The 13273-nt window shown below is 56.6% G+C and overlaps 3 protein-coding genes across 3 annotated transcripts; 2 read left to right on the top strand and 1 right to left on the bottom strand.

The window, feature by feature from the left end:
• Positions 1-1946: 1946 nt before the first annotated feature.
• On the bottom strand, positions 1947-6625 carry IQG1 (iqgap-related protein; the record flags this gene model as incomplete). Its single annotated transcript, XM_066780387.1, has 5 exons — positions 1947-2878; positions 2926-3207; positions 3260-4402; positions 4459-5368; positions 5486-6625. The coding sequence occupies 5 exons, from the start codon at positions 6623-6625 to the stop codon at positions 1947-1949; spliced, it is 4407 nt and encodes a 1468-aa protein (XP_066629616.1).
• A 1953-nt stretch (positions 6626-8578) lies between these two features.
• Positions 8579-10443, top strand: IMD1 (inosine-5'-monophosphate dehydrogenase; the record flags this gene model as incomplete). Its single annotated transcript, XM_066780386.1, has 3 exons — positions 8579-8753; positions 8811-9119; positions 9305-10443. The coding sequence occupies 3 exons, from the start codon at positions 8579-8581 to the stop codon at positions 10441-10443; spliced, it is 1623 nt and encodes a 540-aa protein (XP_066629615.1).
• A 1612-nt stretch (positions 10444-12055) lies between these two features.
• SLS55_008980 (uncharacterized protein) lies at positions 12056-13190 on the top strand (the record flags this gene model as incomplete). Its single annotated transcript, XM_066780385.1, has 4 exons — positions 12056-12168; positions 12220-12317; positions 12373-12476; positions 12552-13190. 4 exons carry the CDS (start codon positions 12056-12058, stop codon positions 13188-13190), a joined length of 954 nt encoding a protein of 317 aa, XP_066629614.1.
• Positions 13191-13273: the final 83 nt, after the last annotated feature.

Below are 13273 nucleotides of genomic sequence, written 5' to 3'. Positions count from 1 at the left end.
TAACAAATCGAGAAATACATGAAGTATCCAAGAACGCTCTATCCGCAGCCAACCAACTCTGCATCCAAACCCTCCCAACCTACCCACCCCCCCTACAGCTTCCCCCTCCCACCCTGCTCCCCCACCGCCCTCCTCTCCTCGGCCAAAACCTCATCCCTCAACCCCACCTCCACCCTCCTCGGCCCCTCCTTCCTGAAATCCACCAACACGACGTGGTCCCTCACGCCCTCGCGCCCGCTCCCCTCCAGCTCCGGCCCGGGCTTATCCAGCGCCAAGACGAGCCTACCGTCGCTCCTGCGCCGGCCCCCGCCGACGACGGACGGCGAGATGCACTTTTCGCCCCACCGGCCCTCTCGGACGAAGGACAGGAGGGAGGCGCGTTGGGATTGCAGGAGGGAGTGCTGTTGTTCTTGTTGTTGAGAGGACGACGGGGAGGAGGAAGAAGAAGAAGAAGGAGAAGGGCAAAAGGAAGAAAAAGGAGGATGTGGTGGTGGTGGTGACGGCTTGATCATGTGCTGGGCGACGAGGTGGAGGAGGAAGAACTGCGGCGGAAAGAGGATGATGTCGCCGGCGCGGGCGGCGTCGAGCCAGGCGTGGGCGGGGGCGAAGCGGGCGGCCGTGTGCTCGACGCCGCCGTCGGGCGTGGGGAGGGGGATGACGGCTTCGTGGTCGTGGTCGAGGGGGAGCGAAGGATTATTGCCTTCCCGGGCGGCGGCGGCCAACGGCATGAGGTACAGGTACATCTGGGTGGTGAAGCGCTTGGGGACGTTGGTGGGCGTGACCCAGCGCGTAAAGGGGACGAGGTTGTCGACGTCGGGCGTGACCCCCCACTCGGCCAGCACGTCGCCGAACCGCCTCGTCCCCGCGTGCACCTCCTTCCTCGCCCTCTCCATCTCACCCGCCTCCACCCGCGCCAGCCGGTCCCCCTCCCCCTCCCCCTCTCTCCTCGCCAACAAGATGCCGCTCTCCTCGAAACACTCCCTCACCGCGGCCCACCGGTACGCCGGTCCGTCGGCGTGCCTCGCGTCTACATCTGCGGGGACCTCGCCGTCGTGAAAGGCCTCGCAGTTGCCGCCCGGGAAGACGTGGGCGGAGGGGAAGGATGAGGATGTCTGCACGCGGTGCAGGAGGAGGACTTCGTTGGTGGGGGAGAGGAGTAGGATGGAGGATGAGGGACGGGGCGGGGAGGGGGGCGACTTTTTCTTCTTTTGCGGCAGAGGGGGAGGGGATGAGGAAGAGGTGGAGGAAGAAGTGCTTCTGGATTGGGGCATTGTTGCGGAGTGAGGCGTGGGCGAGGGGTGCCTGTGTGCGTGAAGAGATGATGGTTGCTGTCGTGGCAGTAGGAAGGTCGAGAGGGCGCGTGGTGTAGCACAGGTATGTTTGCCGAGGGACTTCAACCCACGGAAGGCGGGAAGGAACATGGTTGTTGAAGCGGACGGGCAATATGGGGGATCTCCATTGGCAGGTGGTTGCGGGGAGCTGGTGGGTTGAGCCGAGGTTGCCCTGGCGTCCAAGGCTCGCTTATCGGCGTCTACGTCATGCGCATCTGGTGGCTGCTGTGGCTGCCGCCGTGGTCGGATTGGCTAGGTGCAGCATCGTGTTCATTTTTTACCCATTAAATACGTACTTCAAGCCCTTACCACGGCCCAGACCGGCGCGGTAAAAGAGTATCGGCAATAAGTCATGCACATGTGCGCGTACATACATTCTATACCCAACTCCAACGGCCCTCCCAAAAGCAAAGGAAAAGACTTCAAACACCATTGTGCCCCCCAAGCTCATGTCATGCAGAATGCCCAAACGTCAAGCAAATAACGAGCCTCCGGGACCGATAGGGGAAGAAGTGCAAAAAGAAAACGGGCTGTGTGTGCGGGGTAGCAATGCCTGCTGGGGTATTCGTTCCAAGAAAACGACGTAAGAAAGGAAAGCCGTGGCAACATGACGCTTTATGACCCGCCGTCTCTGTAAAACTTCTTGAACACCAGGTGCAAGAGCAGATTAACATTAAGCTTGAGCGATCCCTGCGCTCCTGCTTCCTCGCCCCCGAACAGGTGGATGAACTGTTTGTTCTCGAACTGCGCTTGCAGGAGGTCGTCGAGCGGGATCACCGCGCTGGCTCCGGGGATCATCATGCTTCCAACCGACCCTTCGACGAGGAAAATGCCGACCTGGTCGCTGGAGATGGTGATGTTGGTCTTCTCCCAGCCACGGTCCTTGTCCGTGTATCCTCGCCACTCGACCAACACTCCCTTCTCGCCAAGAGCCCGCGCCGAGTACTTGAACGACCCGAACTTCGGCACTTGGCCTCGTCTCTGCAGCTCACGCTCGTGGTTGTACTGCTTCGTGAAAGGAAGAAGGAATTTCTTCTTGCCCTTCTTACTCTGCAGTGTAACCATGGCTTGCTCAATGTAGTTGTTGTACGACTTGAGCTGGCTGTCCAGCCACTCCGACTTGGAGTCCAGAGCATTGAGTGTCGCCCTGATGTTCTCCATTTCGCGACTGCGCTGGATGCGGCGCCGATGCTTGGTGCGGATGTCGATGGCAATCTCGTTGAGCAAATCCTGGTACCTGTTGTGGCGGTCAATGCGGCCAGTGTGCTCAAGAGTCATGATGTTCTCAAGCGCCGTACGCTTAAGTTCCGTGTAGCTGAGCGACGCAATGTCAATCAGAGGCGACGCCGTGTTCGTGTAGGCCGAGCGCTGCCTGTTGTCATCAGGGATGATTTCTTCTTGGATAAGGGCCGCCCAGCGATCCTCATCCTCATCCGTCACCGGCTTGACCATGATGCTCAAAAGATCCGGACCCGTCTGGATACGGATGATATACAGGACACAGCGCTTCGTCTCCATGTAGAGGGCCCTAATCGGTGCGTCGGCGTCTGTGAAGAGTTAGCATCTCACGGCTATTTCTTGCTTGGTTACTCACCTTCAACTTCATGGAACTTGGGATTCAGAGTGAGACTGATCTCAGTGGCGTTCACGCCAGACAACTCATGCTCGTTGCCCTTGGCACTACCTAGCTCGCGGAGCAACTCCCGCAGAGGAATGTCGTCTTGCGCAATGCAAACCGAGGGGAGGTCCGAGGCGACGAGTTGATGGATGCCAAAGATGTCCGAGAGCTTGATATACAGAGTGGGCTTCTGAGTGCTGTAGAGGTCATTGAACTCGTCGATATCAAATTGGCTTTCAGCCGGGCGAATTGTGATGACTGAGGGAAGTTAGCATGGATTACAACATGGGGAAAACGAGCAGCGACTTACGGGTTGTCCAAATCTCCCCAAGCCGACTGATCGCTTCCGTGATGTAACTGTTCAACGGCTGAAGATAGATGTTGTCGCCACCAAAATGTCTGCCAGCTGCAACTTGCCCAACCACCTTTGCCACCTCACCGAGGTTCCTCTTTTGAAGCGGCGAGAGTCCGCGGTCAATGACACCCCACGTCTCAGGCTGCACCAGAGCCGGCTGCAGGTAGGTTTTCCAGAGCCAGTGCCCAATGATTTGGAGAATGTATTGTGGCTCGTCGTGGGGGAACTTCTTGCACAGGGCCTCATGTTGCTGCTGAGCAACATAGCGCATACCGTACGGCATCTTGTGGAGAAGCTCCTCCATGCTGGCAAAGAACTGATCAGCAATGTCACGAAGGTCCTGCAGATGGCGGATGAAAGTTTCACGCGTTTCCGGGTCTCGGATCGCTTCTTCGCGGGGTACATCCAGCATTCTGCGGCTGCGGCGGCCGGTTCTGAGCTCTTCGTTGTTGATTGCCGAACGGTAGATTTGGAGGGGATCACTCTCCAGATCGAGTGCTTCATTCTCCATGATGTTCTCCTTGATCAACGGTCCGAGCAGCTCCCTCAAATACTTCCTGTCTCTGGGAGTACGGACATAGTTGGCTAGGACCTTGCTCCAGAAGAAGTTTCCACGAAGGTAGTCCTGGACGGAGCCACAGATTTCAACCTCCTCTTTGATCGACCGAGCAATCAACTTGAGGAGATAGTACTCCTCTCTCCTCTTCTGCGCGAATCCGAACAGACCCATGATGAGGAGCTCAACCCGTTTGCTCTCCTTTTCGGCCAGTCCCTGGTCACGAAGCTTCTTGAACAGGCGAGCGAGATACTGCGGCTGGGTTTGGAGGATGAAGAAGAATTCCTGGTAATGCTCCAGCTTCCTTCTCGAGTTCTTGTTCAGTGCCCTGAGATCAAAAGGGTCCTTGGAGGCCAGCTCCTTGTTGGTCAGGAGATTTCCGACGTGGCCACCGAAATGCCTCTGGTGCTTTACGACCTCGTCAAGAGTAATCTTGTTGCGCACGAGGAGGGCAATCTTGATGTCCAGCTGATCAATATATTGCTCGGCCATCTCGTTCTGGCGGATGTGCTGAACAACAGTCTTCCGCAGACGTTCGAACTCTGTAGCCAGGTCAGCATGTGATTCAAGGACCGTGTGGGACAACAACTGTACTCACCGATCTCCTCGTCAAAGTCAATATCGCTATCGTTGAGCAAATGGACAAAGTTCTTGACGGTGCTGACGGGCGGATTCTTTCCACTGGTAAGGCTCTTGTAGGCTTCGCCCTGCTGGCGACCCCGAACGAAGCTCTGGACCTTGATAACCTTTTCCATGTTCTCTCTATAGAACTTTTGCTTTTCAACAAACCGAGTTCTGATCAGCTTACCGCGCGCCAGGGACTGGAGCTCGCAGATCGCCTCCTCTTCAGGCTCCAGATTCATAAGCAGGGTACCGATCTTAGCTCGGGCAAGCATCGCCCGGGTAAGGGCTTGAAGCTCGATTACCTGTTCCTCATTCTCCGCAAGGGCACAAAGGGTGTCGTACGTCTCGTTCCGAGCGGCAAAACCACGTACCGCGGACTGGAACTCGGTGATGCTTTGCGTTGCCGCCTCGAGAGCGTCGAGGTCAGCTTGGTACTTCTGTCGGAGGAGCTGACCCCTGATTGCTGACTGCAAATCCAAGATCATCTCCTCTTCCTCTGCCAATGCGTTCAATGTCTCCGCAACGTCAGCTCTTGCCTTTGCACCGCGAGCGGCAGATTGAATTTCAACGATCTCGTCCGTGCACGAAGCAAGCCTCTCGCGAAGCTGGTCCATTGAGCTGCGGAGCGCGTTGCCGCGAGCAGCAGCTTGCAACTCTGCCCAGTGCTCCTCTTTACTTGACAAGTCCTCAACCAGCTGTGAGGTCTGGGACCTTGCAGCGGCTCCGCGAATAGCTCCCTGCAGCATTGTGAAGACAGCCTCCTGCTGGCGGAGGTTGTCCTGCTCGGCGCGTTGAGATTTGCGGATCAACATACCACGGGTGAGAGCTTGGAGGAGTTCGATTTGGTTTCCAGCTTCCTGCGTAGCCGTCCACTGATCATCCATCTGCTTGCGCAAAAGTGCGCCGCGAATGGCAGACTGTAAGGCCTGAATGCTGACTTCGGCATCCTGTAGGCCAGCAATCTGATCCTCCACCTTGTTGCGTAGAAGTGCGCCACGAACAGCAGATTGGAAGGCTTGGATTCCGGTCTCGGCGTCCTGCAAGTCGGCAAGTTGATCCTCGATGAATTTGCGCAGGAGAGCACCCCGAATCGCGGCTTGCAGCTCCGTTACACCAGATGTTGCTTCCTTGGTTGCCTCGTACTGGTCGCCCACGTCTCTTCGCTTCAAGGCTCCCCTGATGGCGGCTTGGAATGACCTAATTCCGGGTTCGTGATGTTGCACGCGTGCCTTGGTATGGTGGACCTCGGCTCTGGCCTTGCGTGCGCGCACAAGGCTCTGGAGAGTAACGACTTCCTTCTCCTTGTTGTGCCAATATTGTTCGTTGCTTCGCTGCTTCGAACGTACAATGAAGCCCCTTCCAGCACTCTGCAGATTTACCGCAAATCTCCGCATGTCCATTTTGTACTCAGCAATTTGCCTGGAGAAGTCTCCTCGAATCCTAGATTGGAGATCAACAATCCAGTCCTCGTTGTCCCATAGAGCTTGCATGAATTCCCCAAGACGCATGCGTTCCATGGCCCCTCGGATCTGAGCCTGGAGATCAACGACGATGTCTTCGTATTCCGCAAGTTCCCTCTGGATACGCTCCTCCTCAGTCTCAACGGGTTCCGGCTCAGGCTCGGGTTCGGGCTCGCCAAAGTTGGCGCTCATTCCTGAGAAGTTGGGCATGCTGACACCAGACTTGTCCAGTCCCTTCTGCATCTCTTCCAATTCATGGTCCTCGAACTGAAGCTGACCCACGAGGTTTCCGATTCGGAAGTCGACTATGCCTTTGCGGTAAAGAAGCCAGGACAGCGCATGAATACAATAGATGACCTTGGGGATATTCTTCTTCTCGTACAAGTCCACAAGTTCGAAGCGGAAGAGTTCGGGCAGCTCGACATCGTGCAAGAGTCGGAAGAAAAGCGCAATATTATCCGAGTGGCGGAACTGTAGTTTCGGGTGTCGGAAGATCCTGACAGGCTTGTCGTGATTTAAAGCTTGAACGATTTCTGCCAGGGTGACGCCATCCCGCAATGCCTCCTCGAGCTGTACAATGGCGGGAATAGGCTTGTCAATGATGTCTTCAATCCACTCCTTGGCCTCACCGATATGACACAAGTACTCGTACGCTTGCAGAAACTGTCTCTGCTGATCCATCCATGTCCTGGTTGCCCAACCGGACTGAACTTTCTTGCCGCGCGTAGACATGCCTCGCTGCAGCCTACGTCGCCCATGCATACCAACGACCTCCTCCTCCGGTGACTTGATGGTGAACTCTTCATCGCCACTGGCTCCGAATTTCGAAAGGGTTCTTAGCTGCGCCGTGGACGACCGCTCCAACCCCTTGAGGTCGGGGTGCTCCAGCTGAGGGGCGAACGCAACAGATTTCGGACGCTCTCGCGCCGGACGCCCCCCTCCAGGCGCTCGAATGGAGTCTGCCCGCGACAGCGCCATCGAGTACTGTTTGGTCGGAGACGTTGACCCGTCCATGGCAGAGGGAGATGCAGTACTATGAAGTTGGGGCGCATTGAAAGGATCTAGGCTTTGCGATCTGTTGTGGGAACGAGGCGGGGTGGTATCTTGGACAGGAGGAGACAGTGGGGTTGGGAGGTTCGGTGACCGAGGATGCGCACGCGAAGCTGCCGTGTCTATGATTGGAGGAGATGAGCTGGTCGGCGCATAGCTCTTGGAGCGAGAGTGGGTGGGAGTATGAGCCTTCTCTGGCGAGGAAGGAGGGCTGGCGGGAGCGTGCGGTAGCGGTCGTAGCTTCGACCGCATGGAAAGGTAGGTTCCGGCGGGATTATGCCCAAGCGGCGGATCTTGGCTTGTCACAACAGTTGTATTCTCGCTAAGGCCCCGCCTATGGCTCTTGAGGACGCTGCGGAAGTCGGTCAGGCCGTTGGAGCTGGACGAAACGGTGCTCGTTCTGCTCGGCGCATCGCTGGACGACTGGCCTGAGGATCCATTTGAGGCGGTTGACGTCTGGCGCAGCGGACTGGGAAAGGAAGCCTGGTGGTGCTGCGAGCGCGGGCGGGTTGGAGAGTTGGACATGGTGATCGTATTAATCGTAAGTCGTGAACATCACAAGTGCTCGTCGCACAGCTGTGGCGTCGAACGCGGCCTTGAGGTGGGCGAATCGACTCGAGGTGACGGCCCGATGTGCGGTGGGCTGAGGCGCGGAAAGCCGGGATCCGAGACGGGCGCGGCGGGGAGTTGCGAGAGCCAGGCGGGCTTCGGCTGGGGGTGGCCACCTTCGAGGCGGAGGGTATCGTGAGGGGGTTGGATATGGGAGCGGCGTGCGCAAAACGAGAAGTAGCGACTTGGAGAGCGAGCGGGTGTTTGGCGGCTCAGTGTTTACTTTGTGGCCCGTGCGCCGAGATCAAGTGGGCAACGTGCAACAGCTGGGCGAGCGACGGCCCCTAGCTAGCGGCTCTCGTGTGACATGCGCATCCCCGCTGCCCTGGGCCGCTGCGAATCCATTCCCCAGACTGCAGCCGGCATTGAGCACGCTGCATGGCTGCAGGTGTCCCGTCGCTGAAGCATCTGGCATCGCCCGCACAGGACGCCGCCTGCTGCTCGCGCCGGGGGATCGACGAGCTTGTCGCGATGAGCGGTGAGCGGGCAGACGTGGTAGATATGACGGCAGCTCGCAAGACGCGTGCGCGCGTCGCCGCACCTTGCACCTCGCTAGCGCGCCTGGACGCCGCACCTGCTGTCCTACTAGTCGGCCGTGCTCAACAGACACGAGGCGCCGCACCGACGGCCAGCAGAGAGCCGCAAGGCCGCTCTCGGCGACCGAGAACCATCTCGGGCGAGATCTAGAGCTTGCGGCGCCCGGTGAGATGGAAGAGAGAAGCGCCGCGGCCGGGCATCTGTGCGGGCGGGCACACGGTACCAGCTCTCTTATCGATTAGCGTGCGGGACCGTAGCGCCGAGCCTCCGGCCGCTGGCCGCCCTCAAATTTCTCGCGCGCGCTCTCCTCCAAAAGTTTTCTTCTTGGGAAAACTCCCCGGCGGCAGCCTGACCACGAATATTGTTTAGCCTGTCGTCCGTCTCTTCTTCTCTTGATACCCGCATTCTCTCTCCGCAGTCTCTGCAACTTCTTTCACCATGCCCGCCGTCAACGGAGCTGCGCCTGCCCAGGTGCTCGACCACAAGACCGCGCTCGAGGTCCTGAAGAACGACTATGCCGAGTACGACGGCATCGATGTCCATACTCTCGTTGACTCGAAGAGGAACGGTGGCCTCACCTACAACGACTTCCTGGTCCTGCCCGGCTACATCGGTATGCTTCCTCCCGCCCAACGTTAGCTGAGCACGCGCCTGACCGTCTGCTTCTCAGGCTTCCCCGCTTCCGAGGTCGCCCTTGACTCGCCCATCACCAAGCGCATTACCCTGAAGACGCCCTTCCTTTCGTCTCCCATGGACACTGTCACCGAGCACAACATGGCCATCCACATGGCTCTTCTTGGCGGTCTCGGTGTCATTCACCACAACTGCTCCATGGAAGACCAGGCTGAGATGGTCCGCAAGGTCAAGCGCTACGAGAACGGCTTTATCCTTGACCCCGTTGTCATCTCCCCCAAGACCACCGTCGGCGAAGCCAAGGCCCTCAGGGAGAAGCACGGCTTCGGTGGTTTCCCTGTCACCGGTACGTTCCCTTTATATTCGCACCGAGAGCACAAACAATTCCGTGATGTTCCAACCATATTATATAACTTTCGTTCAACCGCAGCACGATTCCGTCGTGTGGGGAGACACATGTTTTCTGACCCGCCTCATCCCATCATTTGTTTGCAAGCATTTTGTAGTTGCACACACTGACGCGATGTACAGAGGCTGGTACTCTCCGCTCCAAGCTTATTGGAATCATCACCCCTCGCGATATCCAGTTCGAGAAGGACCTCGATCTCCCTGTCACCGAGGTCATGTCCACCGATCTCGTCACCGCCAAGACTGGCATCTCCCTCGAGGGCGCCAACGAGCTCCTCCGCACTTCCAGGAAGGGCAAGCTTCCCATCACCGACGAGGAGGGTAGTCTGGTCGCCCTTCTCTCTCGCTCCGACTTGATGAAGAACTTGAACTTCCCCCTGGCCTCCAAGCTCCCCGACTCGAAGCAGCTGATCTCTGCTGCCGCTATCGGCACCCGCCCTGAGGACAAGATCCGTCTCGAGAAGCTCGTTGAGGCCGGCCTGGACATTGTCATCCTTGACAGCTCCCAGGGTAACTCGATGTACCAGATTGAGATGATCAAGTTCATCAAGGAGAAGTACCCCGGCCTGGACGTCATCGGTGGTAACGTCGTTACCCGTGACCAGGCTGCCGCTCTCATTGCCGCTGGTGCCGACGGTCTCCGTATTGGAATGGGTAGTGGAAGTGCTTGCATTACCCAGGAGGTTATGGCTGTTGGTCGCCCCCAGGCCACCTCTGTCTACAACGTCACCCGCTTTGCCGCCCGTTTCGGTGTCCCTTGCATTGCAGACGGTGGTATCCAGAACGTCGGCCACATTGTCAAGGGTCTTGCCATGGGTGCTAGCACCGTCATGATGGGTGGTCTGCTTGCCGGTACTACTGAGTCTCCTGGCCAGTACTTCGTCAGCCGTGAGGGCCAGCTTGTCAAGGCCTACCGCGGCATGGGCTCCATTGATGCTATGGAGGACAAGAAGGCCGGCGCTGGCGGCGATGCCAAGGCCAGCAACGCTGGTACTGCCCGCTACTTCTCTGAGGGCGACAGGGTTCTGGTTGCCCAGGGTGTCTCTGGCTCGGTTCTCGACCGTGGTTCCATCACCAAGTTCCTGCCTTACCTCCATGCTGGTGTGCAGCACTCGATGCAGGATATGGGTATCACGAGCTTGACTGAGCTCCACGACCATGTCCAGGAGGGCAAGGTCCGCTTCGAGCTCCGTACTGCCAGCGCTCAGGCTGAGGGTAACGTCCACGGCCTGCACAGCTTCGACAAGAAGCTCTACTCGTAAGCGCATGGAGCAGTCACCAAAAAGTGAAAAGTCTTTTTCGGAGTTCAGGGAAAATCTTGGATGGGAATCTTGAGTGTGCGGCGTTGAATGTGTCATAATGCACGATGAGCAACGAACCAGAGAGGCATACCTGTTTTGCCATTGAAAATTACAGAAAGTTGGCCATCAACATCCTTAGACCAAGCTACGTGATTCTTCCCCGTGACAAGTATGAACACAAAGCATTGAGATTATCTTCCACATGCACTGGTTTTGCGTTGCCAGCCAGCATGTTGCCTTGAATCCCTCGCATTCGAGATTTCCAACCACCACTAAACCAAGGCTCAGAGAATCTCTAAGTACTTTTAACCTTTGTCGTAAGGCCATGCTCTTCCGATATGGCTTCGGCAATCCCAATGCCCACCGCACCTACCCTAGGATCAAACCCTCCTTCGAATACCTTTCAACGTGACAGTCCCGCGCATACTTCATCCCGTCATGCACTATTGCCGCCCTTTTGAACAGGCCCGGACACCGCCGCCTACCATGTCAACAACCATTGACGCTAGGAATCCACATCATTCGTTGGCTGCCTCGGCATGTTAATGTCTGCACAGCACGCCGAGTCTGAACTCAGAGTTGCGGAGGCAGTTGCTATGCTAGAGACCATTGCCAAATTAAAAGGAGATTTCCCTGCCACACCCAGCCCCTAGTTGAGGTAGAAGGAGGCTTCGTAGACGGTCCGTCTAAATCTAGTCAGGTTCCATAACTCAAGAGATTTCACCGTTCTTGCCTCCAAGCAACTCCTAGTCTAAGTGGTGAGCTTTGAGTCCTTCTTTCGGTAAATCGCACAAGAATCGGTAGCTGCCGTGGTGTCAGCTGCTCTCTTGAGACTAAGGCAAATGGACTTGGCCATTTCTGTGAGTACACGCTAATCAAGACAAAACGCTTCCTTGGCGAATCAGCAATGGCTCAGAGATACGATATCCTTCACCAAATGGCCTGTGTTGAAGGTATGATGTTGACCAGCAACCTCGGGAAGACTTCACGGCGCCGCGTTCAAGGCTCCGACGAACCCCGCAATTGTCCCCGGGTAACCAAAGAGGGGCTAGTTACGTCGACTTATTCAGACCTCTCGAAGCATATAAGCACCATCATTTTCTCGAATACTTCTCTCTTTAGGCTTTTATTTTTACTGTAGTTCGATACCACGGAGTCAACATGTTGAGAAATGCAGCAGCCCGGAGGCTTCAGCTCCTCACGAAACACTTTCGCCCGGCGGCGCAGCCCCCAACCAGTACTCATGCGAGATCTCTGGCATCCGCAGTAGAAAGCAACACAAAAACCGGCGCTCTGGCTGGTCTTAAAGTCCTCGATCTCTCTCGGATACTTGCCGTGAGAAATCCCTCCACCAAATATCTGAATCAGTATGCTAATAGCTGAAAGGCACCTTTCTGCACTCAAATATTGGCCGATTATGGCGCAGATGTTATTAAAGTTGAACAGAGAGGAAGCGGAGTGAGTCGCTTGTGTGAAGTTGTCGATACAGATTTCTGATGATCTCTTATTGCAGGATGATACCAGACAATGGACAGTCGGTGGCGAGGCAGGAAAGTGGAAGACTGAAGGGCCCATGTCATTTTACTTCAACGCTGTCAATCGAAACAAGCGCTCTATCACGCTAGACCTGAAGAAGCCGGAAGGCCGACAAGTGCTTCTAGAGCTGGCGAAGACTTCGGACGTTTTGTAAGTGAGCGTTCGAAAGGAGTGGGACCGCGACTGACACTTAAAACTTAGGATCGAGAATTTCGTTCCTGGAAAAGCAGATGAGCTGGGAATCGGCTACGATGTCGTTTCTGGTATCAACCAGGCTATCATATATGCATCCATTTCTGGTGAGGCCCAAGGGTACCGGTACATATAGGCAAGTAGGCTGACAAGTAAAACCAGGCTATGGCCCCTCAGGCCCATACGAAAGACGCGCAGGATATGACGCGATAGCAGCGGCAGAGGCTGGGCTGATGCACATCACAGGCGGGCCCGGCCAGCCTCCGGTACGACCTGGGGTAGGGATGGTCGACATGTGTACAGGCCTGTACCTTCACGGAGCAATTCTCGCTGCGCTGCAGGCACGCGCCCAGACTGGTAAGGGGCAGAAGCTCGATGCATCTCTGTTTGAGACGCAGATCTCGCTACTCATCAACATCGGCGCCAATTGGCTGAACATGGGGCTCGAGGGCAAGCGCTTCGGCAACGCGCACCCAAGCCTAGCTCCATACGATACTTTCCAGACGAAGGATGGGTATCTGGCAGTGGGGGCGAACAACGACCGCCAATTCAAGATTCTTGTCGAAAGGTTGGGGAAGCCCGAGTTACTGGATGACTCGAGGTTCAAGACCAACGCCGCAAGGGTGCAACATCGCAAGGCCCTCGACACCGTTGTGGCAGATGTGATCAAGGAGAAGACGCTCGACGAATGGATGAAGGCCCTGGAAGGGAGTGGCTTGGCCCACGGTCCTGTGAACACGATCGAACGAGCCTTTGCGCATCCCCAGATTCAGGCCCGGAACATGGTGGAATCGATTCCCGTGGAGGAAGTAGCCAGTGGGTCGGTGAAGATGATTGGCGTGCCCGTAAAGTTTTCTTCCAACCCCGGCCAAATCCGGACAAGGGCACCGTATCTGGGCGAGCACACAGACGAGGTTTTGAAAGAAATTGGGTACAGCGAGGGAGACATTGACGCGCTGAGGGAAAAGGCAGTTGTGTAGTCACATAGAGCGGGGCTGAGGGGCTGTTGAAGAGGACGCCTTTGCTGGACAATTGACTCGCTTTTTGCTGTTTACTGCGTAGT

Source organism: Diplodia seriata, assembly GCF_021436955.1.
Source record: "Diplodia seriata strain FDS-637 chromosome Unknown scaffold_9, whole genome shotgun sequence".
Lineage (NCBI taxonomy): Eukaryota > Fungi > Ascomycota > Dothideomycetes > Botryosphaeriales > Botryosphaeriaceae > Diplodia > Diplodia seriata.
Note: the sequence above shows the minus strand (reverse complement) of the source record. Positions and strands in the feature narration are given on the sequence as shown.